Source organism: Rana temporaria, chromosome 4, assembly GCF_905171775.1.
Source record: "Rana temporaria chromosome 4, aRanTem1.1, whole genome shotgun sequence".
Lineage (NCBI taxonomy): Eukaryota > Metazoa > Chordata > Amphibia > Anura > Ranidae > Rana > Rana temporaria.
The window spans coordinates 471,964,154-471,990,579 of NC_053492.1; the positions used below are offsets into that span (position 1 = coordinate 471,964,154).

General features: G+C 46.7%; 1 protein-coding gene across 5 annotated transcripts in view; it reads right to left on the reverse strand.

Moving 5' to 3' along the window:
- MDGA1 (MAM domain containing glycosylphosphatidylinositol anchor 1) overlaps window positions 1–26,426 on the reverse strand; it is a 424,007-nt gene that overhangs the window by 176,489 nt on the left and 221,092 nt on the right. For all 5 annotated transcript variants that reach the window (XM_040351805.1, XM_040351804.1, XM_040351807.1 and 2 more), the window contains exons 4-5: window positions 25,838–26,034; window positions 5,837–5,969 (exon numbers count right to left, since the gene is read on the reverse strand). In XM_040351805.1, the coding sequence (XP_040207739.1) occupies window positions 5,837–5,969; window positions 25,838–26,034 (330 nt within the window). The remainder of the gene's footprint in view (window positions 1–5,836; window positions 5,970–25,837; window positions 26,035–26,426) is intronic.

Below are 26,426 nucleotides of genomic sequence, written 5' to 3' on the forward strand. Positions count from 1 at the left end.
TTAGATGAGCCAGTGTCGGTGGAAGAGGCAAGGTGTGCATTGAAGCAATTGAAGCCAGGCAAGAGCCCTGGCCCGGACGGTCTAACAACTGGATACTATAAAGCACATGCTGAGTTGCTACTCCCCCATTTTGTTAAGGCATTCAATAACATTCCTTTCTCTCCTTCTACTGGAACAGACTTACTTGAAGCACATATCACCTTGATACCGAAGCCTGGGAGGGACCATACGTTAGTTTCAAATTATCGTCCCATTTCATTATTGAATGTGGACCTAAAACTTTTCGCTAAAATACTGGCCAATAGATTACTTTCCCTCCTCCCGAATTTTATCTCCACTGATCAAGCTGGATTTGTCCCAGGAAGGGAGGCGCGGGACAACACCACGAAAGCAATAAACATACATCGCTGGTTGACAACCTCAAAGACCAGGGGATTTTTGCTTTCCCTTGACGCCGAGAAGGCGTTCGACAGAGTGGCCTGGGACTATATGGAGGCTGCGCTTCGTAGGCTTGGCTTGCCACAGCGCTTCCTACAAATGATTATGGCGCTATACTCAACACCCACAGCCCGGGTTAGGGTGAACGGTCGCCTGTCGGACGCCTTCTCGGTTCACAACGGCACGAGGCAGGGTTGTCCCTTATCACCCCTGATCTTTATTTTAACTCTGGAACCCTTTCTAAGACGTCTGCGCGATAATCCGGACGTGCGGGGAGTCGACGTTAAAGGGAAACAATATAAAGTGGCGGCATATGCGGACGACGTCCTTCTATTTTTAACGAATCCTCTGGTCTCCATACCGAATTTACTTAAGGACTTCAAATTATTCAAAGCACTCTCTAACTTTAAAATCAATTTCGGAAAGTCAACTGCACTGAATGTGTCCCTTCCTCAAGAGGTAGTGGCCCTCTGCAAACACAATTTCCCCTTTAAATGGGACCCGAATGACCTAACATACTTAGGCATCAAATTGCCCACTAAACTCTCTGATCTGTACGCTAGGAATTTTTTACCTGCCTTACAAACCATTAAGTCGGATCTGGAGATATGGACTAAAGGCACGATATCCTGGTTCGGAAGGGCGGCGATTCTGAAAATGAACGTCCTTCCCAGGCTTCTCTATCTTTTTCAAGCCATACCCATTAAACTCCCTGCCTTTTTTTTAGCCTCCCTCAAAACCACATGTAGACGATTTCTTTGGGCTGGACGTCCAGCCAGGTTAAATTGGGACAGAATGACCATGCCCAAGCTGAAAGGTGGACTGGGAGTGCCGGACCTATCTAGATATCACAAAGCATGCTTGCTTACGAGAATAGTAGATTGGCATGCCCACAGAACGGAAAAAGACTGGGTTGAACTAGAAGAAGCCTTTGTTGGTTTCCGGATTTCACACCTCCCTTGGATAGATAAGGCACTCACTCCTAGGTCATGTACATCCCACCCCTTGATTGGCCCAACTCTTACTTACCTTAGAAAGACACATGAAGGCTCGCTCACGGCTTCTCACCTAGGTCCTATGACCCCATTTAACCATAACCCCGGCTTTCCGAAGAGTATTGACACTAGGGATCCAAGAAGATCTGGGATGGCACCTTCGGTACGAGCGCACCAGCTTTTTGAGGGGGGTAAACTTCTATCTCACTCGGCTATGATTCAGAAATTCCCGGACTTCCACATACCACGCTATAAATTTTTTCACATTAGAAAGTTCCTCCTAGACTCACAGGCTTCAGACTCGTGGTGCAGGGATCTGTCACACTTTGAAAGGCTTTGTGAATCCTCTGCTCCACAACGACATCTTATTTCTGAAATTTACTCCTGGCTCACTCCACAAAACACTGCTATGACCACCATCCACGCGAAATGGGAAACTGACCTCCAGATATCATTATCAAATGACGACTGGAGCTCAATTTGGACCCATACACACAAGGGTTCTATTAATGTATCAGCCCAAGAGAACAGGTACAAAATTTACTCAAGGTGGTATAGGACCCCAAGCAAATTGCACAAATTTTACCCAACGGTATCTCCGGCTTGTTGGAGATGTGGAGGAGAGGAAGGCACTCTACTACATATATGGTGGAGCTGCCCGAAACTACAGCCCTATTGGAAGGAGATACACTCACATATTACTCGAATTACATCTTACACGCCAGATTTTACCCCAGGACAGTATCTTCTCCATCACACCTCTCTGCCCCAATCGATGTATCGAAAATCACTCTTAATACACTTGATTAATGCTGCTACTCAATGCATCCCAATAAGGTGGAAAGACCCCCTTCCGCCTACATTGACAGAATGGCAGGATAGGGTGAACAAAATCGAACTGATGGAAAAACTGATTCACCAGGCTAGAGACAATACTGAAAAATTCAGACTCATCTGGGGAGGCTGGACTCAATATAAGAACTCCATTACACCCAATACGGAATAGATCTTGACTCACTGACTTGACTAACATATCCTCTAAAACCTCCTTTATGAATGTAACTTTTTAGGTAAACGGGTCGCTGTTACATTCTATATCTTGTTCTACTCTCTTTCTCATCTATCCTGATCCTTTATTACCTCTGTCTGCAACGACCGACTATATGAACTTGCGAAATGTGTGTTACATTTACAAATTCTTTGAAAGGGATACGTGACCCTTGGGAAAGCTACTTTTGATTGTAAGGTGTGTACGGGACCCCTATCGCTCAGGGAACTGGAAGCGGGGGGAGACACTCAACGTGATTACCGACCAGATGTTTATCTTTATTCTTTTTAATGTTCCTCATTCGTTCTTTACTCCCCATCCCCGAGCCACAGCCGAGATCCCGTTAGGGGTGACCGGGGTTGGGGATCGTCCCTTCTGGTCTCTTTTTTGAAATTTCACACCCCTGTTCCTAGGTTTTACCACATTGCGACAGCATGATTGGGGTTGCCCCCCCTTTCCTCAAAATTAGACTCCCCAATCTAGCTTTAATAGGACGGATATGGTGTATAGTGTACCCTCGAGGGTACACCTCCCCTATATTCACTAGCGCCTACAGTCTAGGGGACACACATTAAGGGGAAAATAAAATGAACTGTTTTAATATGACTTTCAAATACTTGTACTGTATCTACAATATTCTTTGCAAATGTCACTTTTTGTTGCATCACCTACTTAATGTGCGTACTGTATATCCTATTGTATTGTTATTTACTCTCAATAAAATCTATTCTGGAAAAAAAAAAACTTTATAAACAGAGATCATAGTAGACAAACTTGAAACTCCGCACAGAATGCTGTATGGATCCATTGAACTAATCTGAAGGTCAATGAGCCCCCCCCCCCCCCTCTATGTGGTTAAAGCCAAAGCATCATATGGGCAGTGTGTATATCAAAAATGAAGATCATTTGTATAACAATGTGGATGATAATGGATGAGGATGAATTAGTAATATGTTGCCATCCATGCACACTGCTACAATGTATCACTGCAGGATTCCAGTACTATTTTCAGTTATTCCCAGTATAACACTGGTTACATGCCTTCTATCAGAGCAACACTTTTGGCAGTAACTACGGGTCAGCTGGATTGCATTAAAACAAGGAAGATTTTTTAATTATTTAAAAAAAAAAAAAATTAGGGTGTTTTTGCAGGCATCCAATGTACTTTAAATGGCTCCAAATACTTTTTTGTGAGCATTTTTTATTTTTATTTTTGTATTTGTACATTTTTTTTTGTATGTATGCATATATTATTTGTATTTTTGTATGTGTGCATTTTTTTTTGTTTAACAATTTTTTGGACAGTAAAAAACAAAAAAAAACAGTCAAAACCCCAAAAAATAATTCCAACATAAAAATCCTTAGAATCTATTGGGACATGTTGAACCATGATATATGATATTTACTTTCATCTGTTATATTTGTAAATATAGTTATTAACCCGCATATATGATCTTATTGTTATTAGAGCTGTATGGAAATTGGTGGTCCGCATAATTTTTTTACCCTGAAGAAGCCATTGTTGGCGAAACACGTAGGGATATGACATCTAGTATTGACCACTCCATGTATACGAATATCAGTGACCAGGAAAATAAATTTGTAACATGCTCTGCTAATAATTTTATTGAACCCTATGGGCCAGATTCACAAAAGAGATACGACGGCGTATCTCCTGATACGCCGTCGTATCTCTGTTTCTATCTATGCGGCTGATTCATAGAATCAGTTACGCATAGATATCCATAAGATCCGACAGGTGTAATTGTTTTACACTGTCGGATCTTAGGATGCAGTACCGCGGCCGCCGCTCGGGGGAGTTCGCGTCGTAAACCCGCGTCGGGTATGCAAATTAGGAGTTACGGCGATCCACAACGGATTTTCGCATTCGCTGCGTCGCCGCTATTCTAGTTTCCCGTCGCAAAGTTAGTCGTCGTTTTAGGAGCCCTAACTTTACACAGCAATCGTATTGCTGTATAAAGTATGGCCGTCGTTCCCGCGTCGAAATTTAAAAATAAACGTCGTTTGCGTAAGCCGTCCGGGAATACGGAATTACGCTACGTGCGTCGCCGTTCGAAAAAATTACGCCACTGCGCGCAAAGCACGACGGGAATTGCGAAACGGAGCATGCGCAGTAGGTCCGGCGCGGGAGCGCGCCTAATTTAAATGGCACACGCCCATTTGAATTGGCCCACCTTGCCCCGGACGTCTTTACGATACACCGCCGCAAGTTTCCAGGTAAGTGCTTTGTGGATCGGGCACTAAAACTGGAAACTTGCGGCGGTGTATCGTAAACGGGTTATGTTACACCGGCGCTCTTGTACGTGAATCTGGCCCTATATGTGTATTGATGTTTTATGTATTAAAATGTTCAATTTTATAATATTTATGTATTTTCCTTTGTTTTTGGGCACCGCCATAATCCCAATCAACCTTTTGTTGCTATTACCAACCTTAGAATGTATGCTTTTATTTATTTTTGGGATTTTTTTTTTTTTTTAACAATAAAATATACAACAAGATGGAAAAGATTAATACTGTGTGAAAGTTTCCTACTGTGAAAAAAAAAAAAGCTATAAAAATATTTTTTTTTTCTTTTCACAGTTTGTTAGGGGGTAGTGGGATTAGATTTCACCTCCCCCTCTTTATTTTAATAATATAATATAGATAAGGGAAGGATATATAATCACTCCCCCCCTTTTTTTTCTTTCTTCCTTTACGATTTGTTGGAGGGGTATGGAGGTAGTGAGATGAAATTCCCTCTCCCCCTCTTTATATAAATAATTAAATGTCTAAGATAGGCATATGTAATCACACCCTCCTCCCCCCCCCCTTTTTATTAAAAAAATATTTTTTTTTTTTTTATTTCTTCCCTCTCCTTTCGGGGGTGGGATGGTGGCGGGGCTTTGACTCTCTGGGGGGGGGGGGGAAGAAGTGAAAGGCCAGAGGACATATTGGCGTTTTTTCTCCATCTTTTTTACTGTATATATTACATTGTATCAATTATTTTTACATTGTATACATTATGTAACGTTTGAATGTCATGTGTAACGCGTTTCGCTGATTTATTGATATATTTAATCTTGTGAGTATCGTGTCGTTTTGGTCTGTTGTCCTTGTTTCCCCAATATCTGTCAACAACAGCTATTTCGTGATCGTTAACTTGGTGTTGTTAATTTTTATTTATCTTTTTTATCCAAATCTGCCACTAACTGTTGAACTATCCAATAGAGAGTGAGAGAGCGGGGCTTCAATGTTCTTATCACCGGACGGAGACAATTCTCCAGAGAAAAATAAAAATACAGAGAGAGAAGTGATGGGCAGGCACTACCAATTTTCTTTCTTTATCCCTTACCTGTCTTGTTAGTGAGCCGGAAAGTGATGGATTTATCGGGGATTCCGCAAACATTCCGCACAGACACTTGACACGTATAATTGGCGTAGTCTTGAGGACGCAAGTTCTTCAGCTTCAGCACTTTGGTTTCACCCTGAGCAACCAGAACACAGCGTAGTTCTTTATTAGTAAATGTTTATGTTTTTTACAAGACTAGATAAAAAATATTTATACAATACAACAATATTTATATATATTTCAGCATTTTAAAAGGCTAAAATCAGATACATACAGGGTTACATTTTCAGGATCACCTCCACAATAATATTCACATCCTAAATAATTTCAGCATCTTCTGTCTTTTAACCCCTTCACACCTATTGGTAAAAAAATCTTAGGGGCAGATCCACAGAGCGAGTACGCCGGCGTATCTACTGATACGCCGGCGTACTTTCAAATTTCCTGCATCGTATCTTTAGTTTGAATCCTCAAACCAAGATACGACGGCATCAGGGTTCGATCTGACAGGTGTACGGCTTCATACGCCTTCGGATCTTAGATGCAATACTTTGGCGTCCGCTGGGTGGAGTTTGCGGCGTGTATGCAAATTAGCGATTTCCGACGATCCACGAACGTACGCGCGGCCGTCGCATTTTCTAACGTCGTCTCTAGTCGGCTTTTTCCGGCGTATAGTTAAAGCTGGTATTTTTCGGCGTATAGATAGACTTGCCATGTTAAGTATGGCCATTGTTCCCGCGTCTAAATTTGAATTTTTTTAATTTTTTGCGTAAGTCGCCCGTGAATAGGGATGGACGTAACTCACGTCTAAGTAAAAAAAATGATGTCCTTCCATTTAAATGAAACCCGCCCCCAACCCGCCCAATTTCAAATCCGTCGCCAGAAATACACTACGCCGCCGTAACTTACGGCGCAAACTCGCTGAGGATTCGAATATACGCCAGGTACGGTACGGTGGCGTAGTGTATCTCTGATACGCTGCGCCAATGTATTTCTTTCTGGATCTGGCCCTATAACTTTTGCGCAAACCAATCAATATACGATTATTGCGATTTTTTTTACCAAAAATATGTAGAAGAATACGTATCGGCCTAAACTGAGGAAAAAAATTATTTTTTTTTAAAAAAAATTGTGATATTTATTAAATAAAAAAGTAAAAAATATTGTGTTTTTTAAAAAAATTGTCGCTCTTCTTTTGTTTATAGCGCAAAAAATAAAAACCGCAGAGATGATCAAATACCACCAAACGAAAGCTCTATTTGTGGGGGGGGACATAAAGATTTCGTTTTTACAGTGTTGTATGACCACGCAATTGTCATTTAAAGTGCAACAGCGCTGAAAATTAAAAATTGGTCTGGGCAGGAAAGGGGAGGAAAATGCCCTGTATGGAAGGGGATATATATATGTTTTTTTTTTTCTTATTTAGCTGTATATTTCTTGTTACTACCATAACCTACCACCAAAGAAAAAGCCAAAATAAATTCTCCTGCTCCTGACAATGGCAGTGATATCACATAGGTGTAGGTTATTTGTTGTTTGTACCCGTTATATAGCCCAGACCTATATACCCAATGCTGACCTATATACCCTATGCTGACCTATATAACCTTTCTGTAATGCTGACCTATATAAGGGGTGGGGCTTATGAAAAGTGGGATGGGGTCAAAAAGGAAGGGCGGGGTCTGTCTGGCGCCCCCCCCCATCCTAAAACTTCACCAGCCGCCACTGGTGCTTGCCTGGCTGGTTGAAGCAAAACCACAATAAATATATTGCAGCACCAGGATCCAAGGAAACATGTTGACGTGTTTCACACTCAAAGGGGCCTTTTCATGACTCATTACTGAATAAGCGCCTTTGAGCGTGAAACGCGTCAACAGGTTACCTTGGATCCTGGTGCTGTGATGTATTTATTGTGGTTTTGCTTCAATAACGAATTTTGGAGTGTCATTGCTACCGTGTGTGGCCAACCACTATTGATGGCCTTCGCACAGGTGTATGCTTAAAGGTTCATTTTTTTTTAAATAACAAACATATCATACTTACCTCCACTGCGCATTAGGTGACCCCCCTCTGGGAAGCGCTCTCTCGAGGGGGTTACCTTGCGGGCGCCCTCCTGTATCATACATTCGGCGTCCATAGCCGCCGAGTGTATGACTTGGCCCCGCCCCCCGGCGGCCACATCATTGGATTTGATTGACAGCAGTGGGAGCCAATGGCTGTACTGCTATCAATCTATCCAATGAAGAGCCGAGAAGCAGTGGAGAGAGCGACGTGGGATCACGCCCTCTGAAATTTGGGGCTCAGGTAAGTAAATTGGGGGCCGGGGGAAGGGGGGGTCGGACAGTGCAAGGTGTAACACGTCGTAAAGGGGTTTAAACCCCTTTAAGGAATATTAGTGGTAAAAGAAAAAAAAGAACTTGTGGGTTTAAATACATTTTTTGTATAATTGTCCTTTAAGTGGGCATGGCAAGGGGTGTGTCCTATGCCTACATACTTTTGCTAATAGGTATCCCTCTTTCCCATCTTGAAAAATTGGGAGGTATGCACCAGGATCCAAGAAAATATGTTGACGTGTTTCACACTCAAAGGTGCCTTTTCAGGACTCATTACTGAATATGCCCCTTTGAGCGTGAAACGCGTCAACAAATTTCCTTGGATCCTGGTGCTGTGATGTATTTATTGTGGTTTCGCTTCAATAAAGAATTTCGGAAGTGTCATTACTACTGTGTGTGGCCATCCACTTGTTCTATTGATGGCCTTCGCACAGGTGTATGCTTAATCCCTTGGCGCCGGCAGCTCTCTGCCCTTTAAGGGGTTTCAAATTGCGGGAGACGGAGTGGGGTTTATGATCATGTGTCTACAGTGATTGGCTGTCACAGTGGTCAACATGTTTCGGAAAGCTCCCAATCGCAAGTAGTGATTACTGCTAGGTCGAGAGCGCTACTCACTACACCACTGTGCCGCCCGAGTCTATGCCCAGAAGTGGGTGCAAATACCTGTATTAGACAGGCATCTGCATCCCCCTCCCCCTGCCAAATGTGGGGGGGGAGTAGGGTGCCCACGTGTCCCGGATTGCCCGGGACTGTCCCGCAATTGACATTTATGTCCCGGGCACCTTCATTCTAGGACAATACAATGTCCAGGAATGAAATAGAGGGCACAGTCACCCCCTACTAACTAATAACTATGTTTCCAGAACTGGTTGCTAGGGCCGGCGCTGCCTGGAATCTTGCAACCAGTGACAATTTACTCTCAGACAGTGAGACCGGGAGCGAGGCCTGCGTCTAGTGCAGCACTGCTGTCCCCACCCACCTCGGCACCTCCTCCTTCTCCGGCACCCAGTGGAAAGCAGCAGGGACTGGGGTGATCTTTACTCTCCAGCAGAGGCGGCTCTAGGCTTTGTGAGGCCTTAGGCAAAACTTGACATGGGTCCCCACTCACACCCAGGATGGGAAAAATAATTCAAGGACAAGAGCCTCTTCCCCACAACCCTGGCCGGTGGCTGTTGGGGTCTGCGGGCAGGGGGGCTTATCGGAATCTGGAAGCCCCCTTTAACAAGATGGACCCCAGATCCTGCTCTTTAATAACTAAGGGGCGGGGCCACCCAGTGATGTCACCTGGTGAACCTGCCCGCTTGTGACGTCATTGACTGAGGGCATGCTGGGTCATTGATGTCACAAGGGGTGGTGTCACCGATATTCACTGGTTGTTAGGGACGCTGGCGGCCCCGCTCCTGAGTCATGGCTCTTAAGGCTGCCTGAGCACAGCAGCGTTAAGGTCCCCTGCCTAATTTGCCTAATTAAAGAGCCGCCTCTGCTCTCCAGATAGCAACTCCACTCATTTCCTTCAATGCACGTGGCTCATGCAGAGGGAGTGACATGCAGCACTGCATCTGGTAGCAGGCTATGGGTGGCAGGCGGCACTGCATCTGGTGGCAGGCTATGGGTGGCAGGCGGCACTGCATCTGGTGGCAGGCTATGGGTGGCAAGCGGCACTGCATCTGGTGGCAGGCTATGGGTGGCAGGCGGCACTGCATCTGGTGGCAGGCTATGGGTGGCAGGCGGCACTGCATCTGGTGGCAGGCTATGGGTGGCAAGCGGCACTGCATCTGGTGGCAGGCTATGGGTGGCAGGCGGCACTGCATCTGGTGGCAGGCTATGGGTGGCAGGCGGCACTGCATCTGGTGGCAGGCTATGGGTGGCAGGCGGCACTGCATCTGGTGGCAGGCTATGGGTGGCAGGCGGCACTGCATCTGGTGGCAGGCTATGGGTGGCAGGCGGCACTGCATCTGGTGGCAGGCTATGGGTGGCAAGCGGCACTGCATCTGGTGGCAGGCTATGGGTGGCAGGCGGCACTGCATCTGGTGGCAGGCTATGGGTGGCAGGCGGCACTGCATCTGGTGGCAGGCGGCACTGCATCTGGTGGCAGGCTATGGGTGGCAAGTGGCACTGCATCTGGTGGGCATGTGGCACATTCACCTGACAAATAACCCGCCACCAAATTCCCCATCAACCCCCGAGAATACATTTCCCCCCACCCCCCTCATCTTTTTTTGGGGAAGGTGAGAGAGGGGGTGTGTCCCTGAATGGCAGTTTGGAAATGTGGTCACCCTAGAGGGGGAGTGTTTCCGAAAAGCGGAGGTTCCATTTTTGTGCGGAGCTCCGCTATAAATCCCCTTCCTCCCCCATTCTGATGTTCGGTTTGAACTTCGGCAGATCGTCTTCACCGCGTCTAGATGCCTAAATGGATTGAGTTGCTGCCGTGTGATTGGCCGATTAGCGATTTGTGTTACCGAGCAGGTGTACCTAATAAAGTGGCCGGCGAGTGTTTATTTGGGACGAGCCAATTGGGGGCTTTAAGACGAGACCGGCGGAGATCCTAAATTGTACATCTCGGCTCGCATTCTGCGCGTCGCCTCCCATCCATTAAAGGACTTTTCTTAGAACGTTCTGAGATGGGGATCCTAAATATAGACAGCGCATTAGTCTCCATTCAAGACATAACAAATCAATTACTTGATCTCGCCTGCGCCAAAGGCTCCCGGAGCCCCGTCCGCCGCGGGAACATAACAAATCAATTACATTTCGCTTTTATTGCCGCATTAGCCCACACTTTGACCTTGCATTAACAATCCCTCCCCGGCCATTTGTAAAGTCACCCTGGTGCGGAGGAGCGGGAGAACGGTTCCTCCCCCTTATAGAATCTATAGGTCAGGAAAAATAGACATTATATAACCTTTTTTATTCCAGCTGGGAGAGCGGCCCGCCCGCTAATAATGGCGGAGATAATATAATTACAGTGCGGAGGATCTCGTAATAAAACTGACTGCTGGCTGACGGATGAGATTTTTGGCGGACCCTACGGGACGCCGTGACATATCATTAGTCCTGGCACTTCTCATCCACCCGGCGACCCAGTTATGATCGGGGGCTGGCGCTGATCCGCGGTGTTCTACGTTGCGCCCTGATATTGCTGCGGCTAAACCCGCCAGAGGACTGTTTTAAGGACCGGGCCGGTTTTTCAGATGCTGTGTTTACAAATTAACCACTTAAGGACCGGACCAATATGCTGCTAAATGACCCAAGGGGTTTTTACAATTCGGCATTGCGTCGCTTTAACAGACAATTGCGCGGTCGTGCGACGTGGCTCCCAAACAAAATTGGCGCCCTTTTTTCCCCACAAATAGAGCTTTCTTTTGGTGGTATTTGATCACCTCTGTGGTTTTTATTTTTTGCGCTATAAACAAAAATAGAGCGACTATTTAAAAAAAAAAACAATATTTTTTACTTTTTGCTATAATAAATATCCCCCAAAAACATATATAAAAATTTATTTTTTCCTCAGTTTAGGCCGATACGTATTCTTCTACCTATTTTTGGTAAAAAAATCGCAATAAGCGTTTATCGATTGGTTTGCGCAAAATTTATAGCGTTTACAAAATAGGGGATAGTTTTATTAATATTTTATTTTTACTACTAATGGCGGCGATCAGCGATTTTTTTCATGACTGCGGCATTATGGCGGACACTTCTGACAATTTTGACACATTTTTGGGACCATTGTCATTTTCACAGCAAAAAATGCATTTAAATTGCATTCTTTATTGTGAAAATGACAGTTGCAGTTTGGGAGTTAACCACAGGGGGCGCTGAAGGAGTTAGGGTTCACCTAGTGTGTGTTTACAACTGTAGGGGGGTGTGGCTGTAGGTCTGACGTCATCGATCGAGTCTCCCTATAAAAGGGATGACACGATTGATACAGCCGCCACAGTGAAGAACGGGGAAGCCGTGTTTACATACAGCTCTATCCCCGTTCTTCAGCTCCGGGGAGCGATCGCGAGGGGGCTGCTAGAAACGAATAGCCGCGCTCTCATCCCGGATCGCTCCTGAAGCCACGGGAACCGCCGCATGTACGGGGGGGGGGGTCCTGCCCCGACCCACGTCTAGGCAGGGACGTACAGGTACGCCAATGTGCCAGTCCGTGCCATTCTGCCGACGTATATGTACATGTGGCGGTCCGGAAGTGGTTAAAAGCAATTTTTTTTTTTGCTAAAAAATTACTTAGAACCCCCAAACATCATAAAAAAAAATTCTAACACCCTAGAGAATAAAATGGCGGTCGTTGCAATACTTTTTGTCGCACCGTATTTGCTCAGCGGTCTTACAAGCGCACTTTTTTTTGGAAAAAAAATACTTTTTTGAATTAACAGTAAAGTCAGCCCAATTTTTTGTTTTATATTGTGAAAGATAATGTTACGCCGAGTAAATTGATACCCAACATGTCACGCTTCAAAAAATCTTCAGCTCCTGTGACCCGATCGCGGGACACCGGCGGCGATCGGGTCGGTGGGTCCCGCGGGTGTGGTAACGGAGCTTTGGACCGGGTGACGGGCAACCCACGGCTGGGCTCTTAAAGGCGACGTATAGGTACAGGTACGTGCGTTAGGCGGTCCTTAAGTTTTTAACAAATTTCGACAAATGTTTCCGAATCAACGAAAACCCATTTAATGAATTTTTTCAGAATATTCGTAAGTTTGAAAATTCGAAAATTCATAAATTTGTAATTATGAATATTTGAAAATTCGTAAATTGTAACATTTGTAAATTCGAAAATTCGAAAATTAAAAAATTTGGACCTTGGAACATTCGTAAATTCGGAAATGTGGCAGAATAGCGAATATTCATTTGCTAGTGTCCCACAACTGGGTGGGATCAGGGCGCACTCTCTGCGCCCCGAGCCCACCCTATTTTGAAGCCTCTGGCTCTAATCAGGTTGCCATTGTAACAAGGTAATCAATGTTATTCAATGGACCTGTCCAGGTGGTCATAAATTTATAGCTGATCCCTGTACATTTTGGGGTAGATTCAGAAAGGGTGTCCTAACTTTGCAGCGGCGTAGCGTATTCTGTTTACACTACGCCGCCGTAAGTTAGCGAGGCAAGTACATGATTCACAAAGTACTTGCCTGCTAAGTTACGGCAGCGTAGCGTAAATCGGGCGGGCGTAATGGCGCCTAATTCAAATTTAGCTGAGGGGACGTGTTTTATGTTAATGGGGGCTTGACCTGACATGATTGACGTATTTTACAAATGGCGCATGCGCCGTCCGCTTACATATCCCAGTGTGCATTGCGGCAAAGTACGCTGCATGGTCCTATTGATTTTTTGACGTGGACGTAAACTAAGTAAAACCCTATTCACGGACGACTTACGCAAACGACGTAAAATTTTCAAATTTCGACGCGGGAATGGCGGCCATACTTAACATTACTATTCCAGCTATTTAAACAAAGTATCAAAATAAATATGGAACCGTGGTTCAAATGATAAAACAGCGCTAAGAAGTGTATAGCCCCAGGTAGGAGCTTAAATATAAAAACAAAGGTGGTGTGCTAGGTGATCAAGAAACAAGGCGTGAGTGCACCCTGTACCCTATTTAAAGATTCACCAAAGTAGTAATAATATTCCCAAATGGGATGCAGGCTTACCACAGCCTGTAAGAGGACTGGCTTGTAAATGTCAATCCTCTCAGGCACAACCTCCTTATGTTTTCAGAATCTGCCACAGGTCATTCCAATGGGGGCACATATAGGCAAAAGAGAATACTCAATAGTGAAGTAAGACCAAAAAAATATCCCACACAATGCCAGGAAAACAGAGCCCCCTTAAGAAAATGCCCGTACAGAAAAACCAAAGTAAATGAACAAGTAATCAAGCCTGTAATGTTCTGCTGTCACCGCCGTCCACGAGCACCAGGGGCCGCACGAGTGTTTGTATCGCTGGTATCGCTGGTAACCAATGGTCAGCTTGTGGAGCGCAGAAAGACTTCCTGTGTTGCGCCGATGTAGCCACGCCCTGACGCGTTTCGTCACTTCCGACTTCGACTGAGGGCGTCGATTCCAGCTATTTGATGGAATAACTTTAGGCCTGATAAATGGCGCATCTGTACTGCGTCGGCCGGGCGTACGTTCGTGAATAGGCATATCTAGTGATTTACATATTCTACGCCGACCGCAATGGAAGCGCCACCTAGCGGTCAGCCTAAAAATTACACCCTAAGATAGGACGGCGCAAGCGCATCTCTGTTTGAGAATACACTTAAACTTAGGTCGACGCAGATTCCGAGTTAGGTCGGCGTATCTACTGATACGCCGGCCTAACTCTTACTGAATCTAGCCCTTTCACTTTTTTAATGGAATTGATATTGATATGTACAATGGCACATGACCGGACTGAGGGTGTTGCTATGGCTGGAATGACATGCTGGAACTTGTAGTCCTCGAAACATCGGAAACGCCAAAGTCGCCTCCTTCAGGCCAAACATTGGGAAGAGTTCCGGTCCCACAAATCCAATCCTATTAGTGTCCGCGGGAGGACAGACATAATGTACTGCAGAAAGCACAGCTTCATTAGAAGTGGTAATGGGATTGGCAGCAACCGGATATCGATTCCCTGTCCTATCTATACAGAGTACATGTAGAGTTATGATATTAAGAGGTGATTAATTAGGTAGCGGGCATATGAGTCATGGCCGGAGCTGGAGCGCTGTGCGGGATTTCAAGAGGGCAAAGAATAAAGCGCCGTTGTCTGATAATTAATTGTAATGGAAGGTTTTCCACTGTTGGGATGAAAGCCGGAAATGATCGGATTTAAGGAGCTTCACCCAACGCCTGTTTGACCTCCGCACTCCGGAAGAAAGTACAGACCCTCCGAGAAAAATTCATAAAGTGTGAGAATCGAGGAGACATTTCTTTTTTTTTTGTGGTTGTTCAGGAATTGTTCCACAATATATCTAGTAGTAGCTAGTCACAGTCAACTGGACCAGAGGCGTAGCTTGAAGCTTGTGGATGCAAAAGTTGACCTAGGGCCCCCCCACTACCACCCTCCACTTCAACTGTGCATGCAGATACACCCACTGCACGCCAAGGTACTCAATCAGGGGGGTACAGGCAGTACAGGCCCGGTGGTCCCCAGGGGCCCGTATGGCATCCCCCTTTTTTTTTGTTTTAATTTTTTTGTATTTTTTTTTCTTCGTCAGCAACCAAAGCCCGGATGGCATCCCCCTTTTTTTTAATTTATTTTTTCAATTTTTTCAATTTCTTTTTCATCATCACCCAAAGCCCCCCCGACCTCTAAGGGGCCCGGTGGTCCCCAGGGGCCCAGATGGCATCCCCTTTTTAAAAAAAAAAAATTAATTTCTTCTTCATCAGCACCCAAAGCCCCCCCTGACCTCTAAGGGGCCCGGTGGTCCCCAGGGCCCAGGGCCCCGGATGGAATCTTATTTATTTATTTTTGTTCGTCAGCACCCAAAGCCCCCCCCCCCGACCTCTAAGGCCCTGTACACACGAGCGGATATCCGATGAAAACGATCCGCCGGACCGTTTCCATCGGACATTTCTGCTCTGAATTTAGACCTGATGGCTGTACACACCATCAGATCAAAATCCCAGCGGAAAACATACGCGGTGACGTGGCTGCGCCGTCGCCGTGATGATGACGCGGCGACGTGCGCGACCCTGGAAGGTAAATACTTCCACGCATGCGTCGAATCACTTCGACGCATGCGAGGGATGGGGATCGGTCGGACTTATCCGGTGAGTCTGTACAGACGACCGGATAAGTCCGACGGACAGGTTTCCAGCGGACAGATTTCTTAGCATGCTAAGAAATTTTTATCCGCTGGAAAACGGTCGGCTGGACAAATGTCCGCCGAAAAATGTCCGCTAGACTGTACACACGACCGGATTTGTCTGCTGGAACTGATCCGTGGATAAATCCCAGCGGACAGATCCGGTCGTGTGTACGGGGCCTAAGAGGGCCCAGATGGCACATCCCCCTTTTTTTTTTTGCAACAGCGGTGGCAGCACCCACCTCCCCCCCCCCTAGTTCTCTGCTCCAGGGGGCCCATGCCTGAAACTGTGTAGTTCCTGATGGCGGCCCCTTATTAAGAGTTTTGAGTTCCTCTTTACATCAGAGGACAGGGATCACCGCTGGAGAATCAGAGGAAAGGGATCACCGCTGGAGAATCAGAGGACAGGGATCACCGCTGGAGAATCAGAGGACAGGGATCACCGCTGGAGAATCAGAGGACAGGGATCACCGCTGGAGAATCAGAGGACAGGCATCACCGCTGGAGAATCAGAGGACAGGGATTACCGCTGGAGAATCAGAGGACAGGGATCACCGCTGGAAAAATCAAAGGACAGGGATCACTACTGGAGAATCAGAGGACAGGGATCACCGCTGGAAAAATCAAAGGACAGGGATCACCGCTGGAGAATTAGAGGACAGAGATCACCGCTGGAGAATCAGAGGACAGGGATCACCGCTGGAGAATCAGAGGACAGGGATCACCGCTGGAGAATCAGAGGACAGGGATCACCGCTGGGGAATCAGAGGACAGGGATCACCGCTGGGGAATCAGAGGACAGGGATCACCGCTGGAGAATCAGAGGACAGGGATCACCGCTGGAAAATCAGAGGACAGGGATCACCGCTGGAAAATCAGAGGACAGGGATCACCGCTGGAGAATCAGAGGACAGGGATCACCGCTGGAGAATTAGAGGACAGGGATCACTGCTGGAGAATCAGAGGACAGGGATCACCGCTGGGGAATCAGAGGACAGGGATCACCGCTGGGGAATCAGACGACGGGGATCACCGCTGGAGAATCAGAGGACAGGGATCACCGCTGGAGAATCAGAGGACAGGGATCACCGCTGGAGAATCAGAGGACAGGGATCACCGCTGGAGAATCAGAGGACAGGGATCACCGCTGGAAAATCAGAGGACAGGTCACTTGGCAGAGCTTTTTTCCCATCCCAGCACTGTATACAGCTCCTCCCGCCAGACTACAAAGGGCTGAAATCACATTCCTTCACACACAGTCAGTCTGTCAGTCTTCACAGGGTATATCTGGCTTTTATGTTGCCGTTCTGACCTGTGAAATTCTCTGTTCGGAATGGCAGTGTAGTCGCAGTAGGCAGATACACCCTGTGTAGATCGTGGTTGGCTGGCTGTGCTCTAAAATAAAGTGATTTCAGCCCCGCAGAGGAGGAGCAGTATAGAGTGCTGTAATGGGAAAGGAGCTCAGCATCCAGGGAAGAGGGGCTGGTTAGGAGGCCTTGGGGGTGAAACTTAGATCTAGGGGGGAAAAGCCATGTGAGACAAAATCCGGAGCCTGTAGGTAGGGTGACCAATCAGTTGCATTCGGCACAACAGAACGGCGTGTTTCCCCATTGAAAACGTCAGACTTATGACGAAACGCATCTGGGACGGCGTGCAGTGACGTCACCGCATTCAACGCAAGGAGGAAGGGCTCCTTTTGTGCTGGCCGGCATTTGTTTGTACATGCCTACTTTTTATGGATGTCTGTGACTAGGTTTTTATCTTTATTAAACCTGATTTTTAAACGTTATCACGCTATGGTCCGGTTTCCTTTTATTATGGTATGATTCACGGATTCGTTGTCTGACACGCTCGGTCATCTGAGTCTCCATACTTTGAGGATAATCCCACTGTGGTTCCGTTCACCCTGGTTTCATCTTGCTGTTGGATCATTATACACTGCTGTTGTTTATCTGCAATCTGGTAAGCTGCTCTCCATGTGATTGTGGTTTCCACGGATGTCAAGTGCACCTGGGTGTTGTTCGTCCTGATCTCCGATATCTGAGGCGTTGGTCCATTATTCAACCTTTATTTGGACTTTTGTTCATTTTTGTTATATTTCTACCTGCTTTGTTTGCTGAGTATATATATATTAGTTGGCGCAATTTTTATTTTTTCCTATTATTGTCAGCCGTAGCTCGGCCATGCTACGTTCTTGCTGCCAGCGCTCTCCACGCTACATATCAACTTTACTAAGAATCTCCACATCTACATAGCGATTATGCTATCTACTTCCAGACAGGGGCGTCCCTAGGGGGGGGCAGAGGGGGCCCTGACCCCCCCCCCCCAACATCATGCTGTGCCCCACCATGTGCCCCCCCAAAAAAAAATTTTTTTTTTTTTTTTTTTTTTTTGCAATTTTTGTATTTTGCTCCCCGAGAGGGAGAGCGTCCCCAGTCAGCTCTGCAGGGGATTCCTCCCCCTCCCTCTGCTCGCCATCACTGCATAATGCGAGCGCTCACACAACCAGATATTCTAGCCTGGACCGTGTTTAAGTGTGTGCACTGCAGACTGCTGTACACTGTAATCACTGAACTACATTATCTCCATCCCTTCTCTCTCCCCCCATCTGTCTCCCTCCCCTCTCCTGTTCTTTCAAAACATTCACAATTTACTTTCACTTTCAGTTAGGCAGATAATATACGGTGCACATTTCTTTCCTGCATCCACAGATTGCAGGAAAGAAACTTGCATGATTCCCCCATCAACACAGACAGTGCTGACAGGGGAATATCCCTCCTGCCCAGCAATTATATTTTCCCGAAAAAACAGTGATTATCACTAGTGGCTATACAGCAACCACTAGTGATAATTATAAGAGAATCTGCTCATTAATGGTTCAAATCTCAGCCAGTTTCTGCTGAACCAGCTGAGATTTAAACTGTCTATGGCTGGTCTTAGCTCTTAGGCAGCCCATACATTGATTAACACTGTGGAGTGTCGGCTTCCTGGCATGATCGGGCACGTGGGATTTTAAACACACCCGAGCCCATCTCTATTGGTTGTAGACAGTGGAGCTCCCTGCAGGTTGCTTAGCAGCAGTGGAGCCTTCTCTGACATGCTGATCGGGATGCAATCCAGGTGATGCTCTTAGTCAAATCCTAGTCATAAATATCAGTGATTTTATTGATCAAAGCCCACACTTTACAGGCATAGAGCCCACATGGCTGCTGATCATACGGTTGATTATATTTATGTGGTTGTACTCTTGATGCTAATAATTACTGTGTTTATTAGATCTGACTGGGAGCATCACCTGGATCACATGCCGATCAGCATGTCAACAGAGAAGGTTATACAGCATTACTGCTGCTAGGTGACCAGCTGGGGGCTCAGCTCTCTATAACCAATAGTGCCAGCCTTCCCCTGCATGCACCCATAATGTCACCAGCACTAGGTCCTAATAGACTGCCGCCGCTGCCAAGGAGACAGATGCCAGACCAGCGCTGTAAATAGCAGGGCCAGGACAGCTGGGGATCCCCACTGTGGCAGAACACCAGGGCCCGGTGGCAAGACAACCTTTGCAACAATGATAGTTCTCCCACTGCTTTGGACCCTTATATTTTATTGGTGTGCTGGTGACATATATCTCTTGTTTTCTGCCACCCTGGGGGGCCCCAGTATAGTAGGAAGGGAGCTCACTGCAGAACATATGAAAGGGCCCATAGTGGGATCGTAGTAAAGGCCCCAGGATAAATATATATAATTGCATTTTATAGTTGGCCCCCCTACTTTTGTCCCTGTCCCCCCATGTGCCCCCCCTAAATATGAAAGCTGGAGACGCCACTGCTTCCAGACAACCATTATTGCTGGCACCCTAAGCGAAATTCCTGGTAGACACCCTACACTACGGAATCCCTTGTCTCAAGCCCTACAAACGGATAAGTAGCACATGTTTTACTTGTAGTACTTTAGGAAGATCTGCTGCAGATATTGTTGCTTGACAAATGCTATCTAATGTTGGCTTGTAAACTATCATCTTAACTTGGGACTTGCTGTTGTGCTATGGTGTTGGTTTCTGAGGAACATCTTAGGCCCCGTACAGACGACCGAACATGTCTGCTGAAACAGGTCCGCGGACCAGTTTCAGCAGACATGTTCGGTCGTCTGTACAGCCGAGCGGACAGGATTCCAGCGTACATTTGCCCGCCGGGCCTTTTTCCAGCGGGCAAATATTTCCAAACTTGTTTAGAAACAGCCCGCTGGAATCCTGTCCGTCGGACATGTTCGGTCGTCTGTACAGACCTACCGTACATGTCCGTGCGGCCACCATCCCTCGCATGCGTCGATTGACTTTGACGCATGCGTGGAAACATTGAACTGGCAGGGCCGCGCACGTCGCCGCGTCATTGTCGTGGCGACGGCGCGGCCTCGTCGCCGCGTATCGAGTACGCGTGGATTTCTGTATGATGGTGTGTACAGTCATCATACAGAAATCCCCGGGCAGACATGTACGCTGAAAACGGTCCGGCGGACCGTTTTCATCGTACATGTTTGCCCGTGTGTACAAGGCCTTAAAGGAACTTACTTTCAATAACCTGAGCTATATATGCCTCTCTTATGCTGTTGATATTAGTTATCACTATTCTTACTAACTACGTGCTTGACATAAGTTCATATTTGTTAAAGGCCCTAAGTTACAGAACACGTTCGCTCTAACTTTTCTATGCTAAGGGTTGAAGGTATTCTATACCTACTCCGTTAGTGGCCTAATGCACTACTGTATGTTCAAGGGATATGATATAGAGAACCCCCAAACTCATGTTCTCAGATTGGAGTGACGCCTGGGGTCCAATACTGATAATCCCTTGCATACAGCTGTGCATTGGAATCTCCTAGTGCATTGTATCTTTTTAAGTCTAGTCTCACCCCTTGTAGCTCAATGCATCCCCTTATGTGAGAAAGAGATGATGTAGAGAACCCCCAAACTCCTGTTTGTGTGGAGTGATGCCTGGGGTCCAATACTGATCTCTCACATAGAGAGGTGCATTGAAATTCCTCACTAGCCGCAGTTGTGGTTCACTCCCGTTCACCAGAGCTGTTATACATATAAATTAGGGTCTGGGCGCATGAAATAGGGGGGCGTGACCCTGCGCCCACAGTATGGACGGGCTGCCACTGGTAGATAGTTGCAATCAACTAGACTTGTTAAGTAATGATGAAGACATTCCGCAGCTTCTGCAAACCACTTCTACAGTTCGAAAGTGTCAGGAACATACCCCGACAATCTTTCGGGGACAGTAAGGTGCAGATTTTGGATAGAGAGGGCAACTGGATCACAATAGGCATGAAAGGGGCCATCTACGTCAAACTGGAACAGCCATCTCTAAACCGTGGTGGAGGCCTTCAATACCATCTGTCTTTCATATATTCTACTGTCTTCCCCGATGTTGTAGAGCGCTGTGCAAACTGCTGGCGCTATATAAATCCTGTATTATAATAATAATAATAAAAATAATATAATGCCGTTTTAACACCTCTGTGCTGGTGATTTGACAACAATTATCACATTCCTGACACCCAGGATGGGATTATGTCACTAGAACAACTTTCACACCTCCCATCATGTTCTCGGACAATCAACATCTGCCTTGACACATTCCATGGTGGCCGGTATTGGTGCTACCTAAGTGGATATGCTGTAAATGTTGGGGCATCTTCCTGACACTCATTAGAACCAAAGAAGTGGCTTGAATAAGCTATGAAACATCTTCAACATTACAGAACAAGCCTAGTTAAATGTGACTGACTACTACTAGCTATGTCAAGACCTGGATAAAGAGGAACCTTCAAAGACATGTTCCACATACAAACTCTTGAATGCAATGAAATGTACAAATATTGGCCCGGATTCACAGACATCGGCGCATATTTATGCCGCCGTAGCGTATCTCTTTTACGCTACGCCGGCGCAGCACACAGAGGCAAGCACTGGATTCACAAAGCACTCGCTCCCACTCGCTGTTAAAGATACGCTGGGTTTCCTCGGCGTAAGCCAGTGTAGGTGGAAGTGGGCGTGAGCCCTGCTAATGAGGCGTGACCCCATGCAAATGATGGGCCAAGCGTCATAGAAGTACTTAAAATGAACGGCGCATGCGCCGTCCCGTGGACGCATCCCAGTGCGCATGCTCAGAATCACGTCGGAACTACTCCCTAAGATACGACAGATCACTGCCTACAACGTGAACGTAACCTACGCCCAGCCCTATTCACGTACTACGTAAACGACGTAAAATATGATGGCTGCGTTCCCTGGTCCATACCTAAGCATGAGTTGCGCCTCCTATATGGGGAATAACTTTACGCCGGACATACGACTTACGCAAACCGCGTATATGATGCGCCGGGCGCAAGTACGTTTGTGAATCGGCGTATCTCCCTCATTTGCATATGTGCATAGAAAATCTATGGGAGCGGCAAATGCGCCCAGCGTAAATATGCGCCCACGATACGACGGCGTAGGCAAGTTACGTCGGTCGCAGGAAGCCTATTTTCAGGCGTATCTAGTTTTGTGGGCACGGAGCACAGAAACGGCGGCGCATAGTTACACTTACGCGGCGTATCTTGAGATACGTCGGCGTAAGTGCTTTGTGAATCCGGGCCATTGATTTTAAATTTGAGGAGAGATGCATTTTGGGCCCTCCAAAGGGTCAAAAACGAACATCAAATATGACACCCATTGGCTCCAATACAATACAAGTTTGAAATTTGAGTTAGTTAAAATTCCTCTTAAATTGATCAAACTCAGGTTTAACCGAGCTACAGCAGATTCGCTCATTAGTGAGACTGGTTCAGTACAGGAACTGGGTGATGAGGTCTGATATGGATTTGGGAATAAGAATAAGACAATGAAGGGATTTCTAAATACATTCTAAAACTCTTGACATTCAACCAAGAGGTTATTTAGTTCGCATTTGTAGCGCTATACAAGTTACTCACTCACTCACTCAGCCTGAAGTACTGTATGCAGTGGCGGTGCATTCATAGTGGGCGCAGGAGCGCCGCCCCCTCACTCCTGTCACTCTCTAATCACCATGGATAGATTCATGCATTGCATGAATCTATCTATGGTAACTGCCGACACCCCCTACTCAGGTGTCAGGCCCGTTTTCGGTCACCGGGCACCTAAATTACAGCAGTTGGGGTGTTTTTTGGAAGCACCGGATTAGAGCTTTGGCGCTAATAGGTGTCCAAAAAAGTGAGAAGCGGGCGCAACGATGTGTGTTCCTTCTCACTCAGCTTAATGTTCGCAAAGCCAAAGGAATTTGCTTTGCTAACATTGACCAACCTCTCAGCCAATCAGGTTGCCGGGTCTGTTACCAGTCGCCTGATTGGCTGACGTGTCAGGCGCTGTGATTGGACGCCTATCAGGCGTCCAATCATATGAGAAGACGGGAGAAGACACATGGAGGGGAGAAGACACGTGGAAGGCACCGATCGCCATCACACGCTGCCCCACCGTGACAGGGTAAGCGCTGGGCAGATGGCAAGTGGGCGGGGGTGAGGGGGATCACAGTAGCAGCATTGGATGGCACAGTGGCAGCATTGGATGGCACAGTGGGATCATTTTGATGGCACAGTGGCAGCATTGGGAGCAGTTGATGGCACAGTGGCAGCATTGGATGGCACAGTGGAAGCATTGGATGGCACAGTGGAAGCATTGGGAGCAGTTGATGGCACAGTGGCAGCATTGGATTGCACAGTGGAAGCATTGGATGGCACAGTGGAAACATTGGGAGCAGTTGATGGCACAGTGACAGCATTGGATGGCACAGTGGAAGCATTGGATGGCACAGTGGAAGCATTGGGAGCAGTTGATGGCACAGTGGCAGCATTGGATGGCACAGTGGAAGCATTGGGAGCATTTGATGGCACAGTGACAGCATTGGATGGCACAGTGGCAGCATTTGGTGGCACAGTGGCAGCGTTTGATGGGCACAGTGGCTGCAATTGATGAGCACAGTGGCAGCGTTTGATAGGACAGTAGCTGTATTTGATGGCACAGTGGCAGCGTTTGATAGGCTCAGTGGCTGCAAGTGATGAGCACAGTCGCTGCATTTGATGGCACAGTGAGGCTGCAATTGATGTTTTTTTCTTCGAATTTTTAAATTTGTTTGCGCCCCCCCCCAAAAAAAAAAATTTGAGCGCCAGCCGCCACTGACTGTATGTCTTGAGAGAAAACTGCCTTGTCACATCCAAAAACCACATAGAATAAAAGTATTAGAGGACCAGTTCACTCAAAATGGAAATTTAAGTAATTTAAAGTGAAGCTTGATGGCTGAGAGAGCATCTGTCTTCGTTATGTGTTGTATACGTACTTCAACAGTGAAATCTCCCTGCCCTAATTCCCAACTGGAGGTGACTGCCATGTCACCTCCTAAATTGACGAGTACGAAACTGACATGAATGTATTAAAGGGTCAGTGAACTCAAATGGGAAATTTTCGTTTTTTGAGTCTGCCCCTGGCTTCTCTCTTTCTTTCTTTTTTTCTTTTTTTTTAACCTCCATGGTGTAGTGAAACAAATTCACAAAACTTAACACTATGTGCATAAAAACGTGAGCACACAAAAAAGTGCACAGGGTGTACACATGGTCCTCTTCTGAAGACAGGGCTGGACTGGGACAAAAATGTGGCCCTGGACTTCATCCAGACCGGCCCATGGCACAACACATCAGGGTACAGTGCACATCAGGGCACGGTACAGAGCTCAGTACATCAGGGCACAGCACATCAGGGTACAGAGCCAGTACATCAGGACACAAGGCACATCAGGGCACAACACGTACAGGGCACATCACATCAGGGTACAGGGCACAGCACATCAGGGCCCATCACACCACATTGAGGCACAGCACATCGGGGCACGGGGCACATCCGATCACATCAGGGCACAGGGTACATCAGGGCACGGGGCACATTAGGGCACATCAGAGCACATAGCACATCAGGGCACGGAGCACAGGGCACATCAGGGCACAGAGCACATCAGGATACAGGTCACATAAAGGCATAACAGGGCATATGGCACATTATGGGGCACATCGTTTACCAGCAATGCATGCAGAGTAGCGCAGGAAGCGTGTGTAATAAGTTCTCTCTCATGTCATGCTGCGGCTGCTCCCCGCCCCCCGGCAGCCCCTCCTCTCTTCTTGTCCATCCCAGATGATGTCATAAGCAGACTTAAAATCAGTTTATTGTATCAGATCAGGCAGTGATTGCGATTGGTTGCCAGAGGTTACAGCATATCATTACCACTTACTGACTGGTTGCTAGAGGTTACAGCACACATTACGGCTCATTGATTAGTTGCTAGAGGTTACAGCACATGATTTCTTCTTGCTGATTGGTTCCTAGAGATTACTGTACAGTAATACTGCTCACCGATTGGTTGCTAGAGGTTACAGCACATCATCTCCTCACTACAGAGGGGCATTATATACATATGAATGCCGGCTTTGTTTAAGTATAAATGCCGCCGACCTCAACTTTTTACATATGAATGCTGCCGATATAACATTTTCTTGGGGCAATTTTGCTCTCCACCTCAGAGCAGGTGGAGAGCAAAATTGCCCAAAGAAAATGTTTTCCCAGGGTCCAATCAACATTAAAGACGGCCCTGTTTGGATCAGGCTTCAAACGAAAGGCTTCCAAGAGCAGATGGATCTCAGGTACTCACATCCATAATGGAACACCGGCTATTGATTTCTAACCTGCCCCTTCAACGGTGGAAAGCAGGGTTGGTTCCTTCCGATGGCACATCCTGATCTGAATCATTTTCCATAACTAGTTCCTTGCTGTTAGCAGGCAATTATTCATTGATGCAGAAACATGTCCTACCTGTGTGTAGAGAGGTTCGTAGATGTCCACCCCATTGTCCTGGCTTTGGGACAAGGTCTCTGTGGCTCGTTTCCAGATGAAGCGGGCCGGGGGATTGGAGCTGACAGTACATCGCAGGAAGACGGTCTTCTCCTGGTAGAAACTCCCTCTTACATCGCTGATGGTCTGGTGAACAGTAAGGATGGGTTCATCTAGATCTGGAAAGCAGGGTCACAGGGATGGTTATAAGCTTTGTCACATTTCATTTTATTGATTGTTTTTGGACATCCTACCATGTCATGAGAACTGAAAAGAAAAGTGACGAGGAAAAACAATGACAAGCAATGAGCTACACCAATCAATAAGTCCAGGAACCAACCAAGCAACCAACCAACCATCCAACCAACCAACCAACCAAGCAACCATCCAAGCATCCATCCAAGCAACCATCCAAGCAACCATCCAACCAACCAACCAACCATCCAACCAACCAACGATCCAACCAACCATCCAACCAACCAACCATCCAACCAACCAACCATCCAACCATCCAACCAACCAACCATCCAAACAATCAACCATCCAACCATCCAACCATCCAACCAACCAA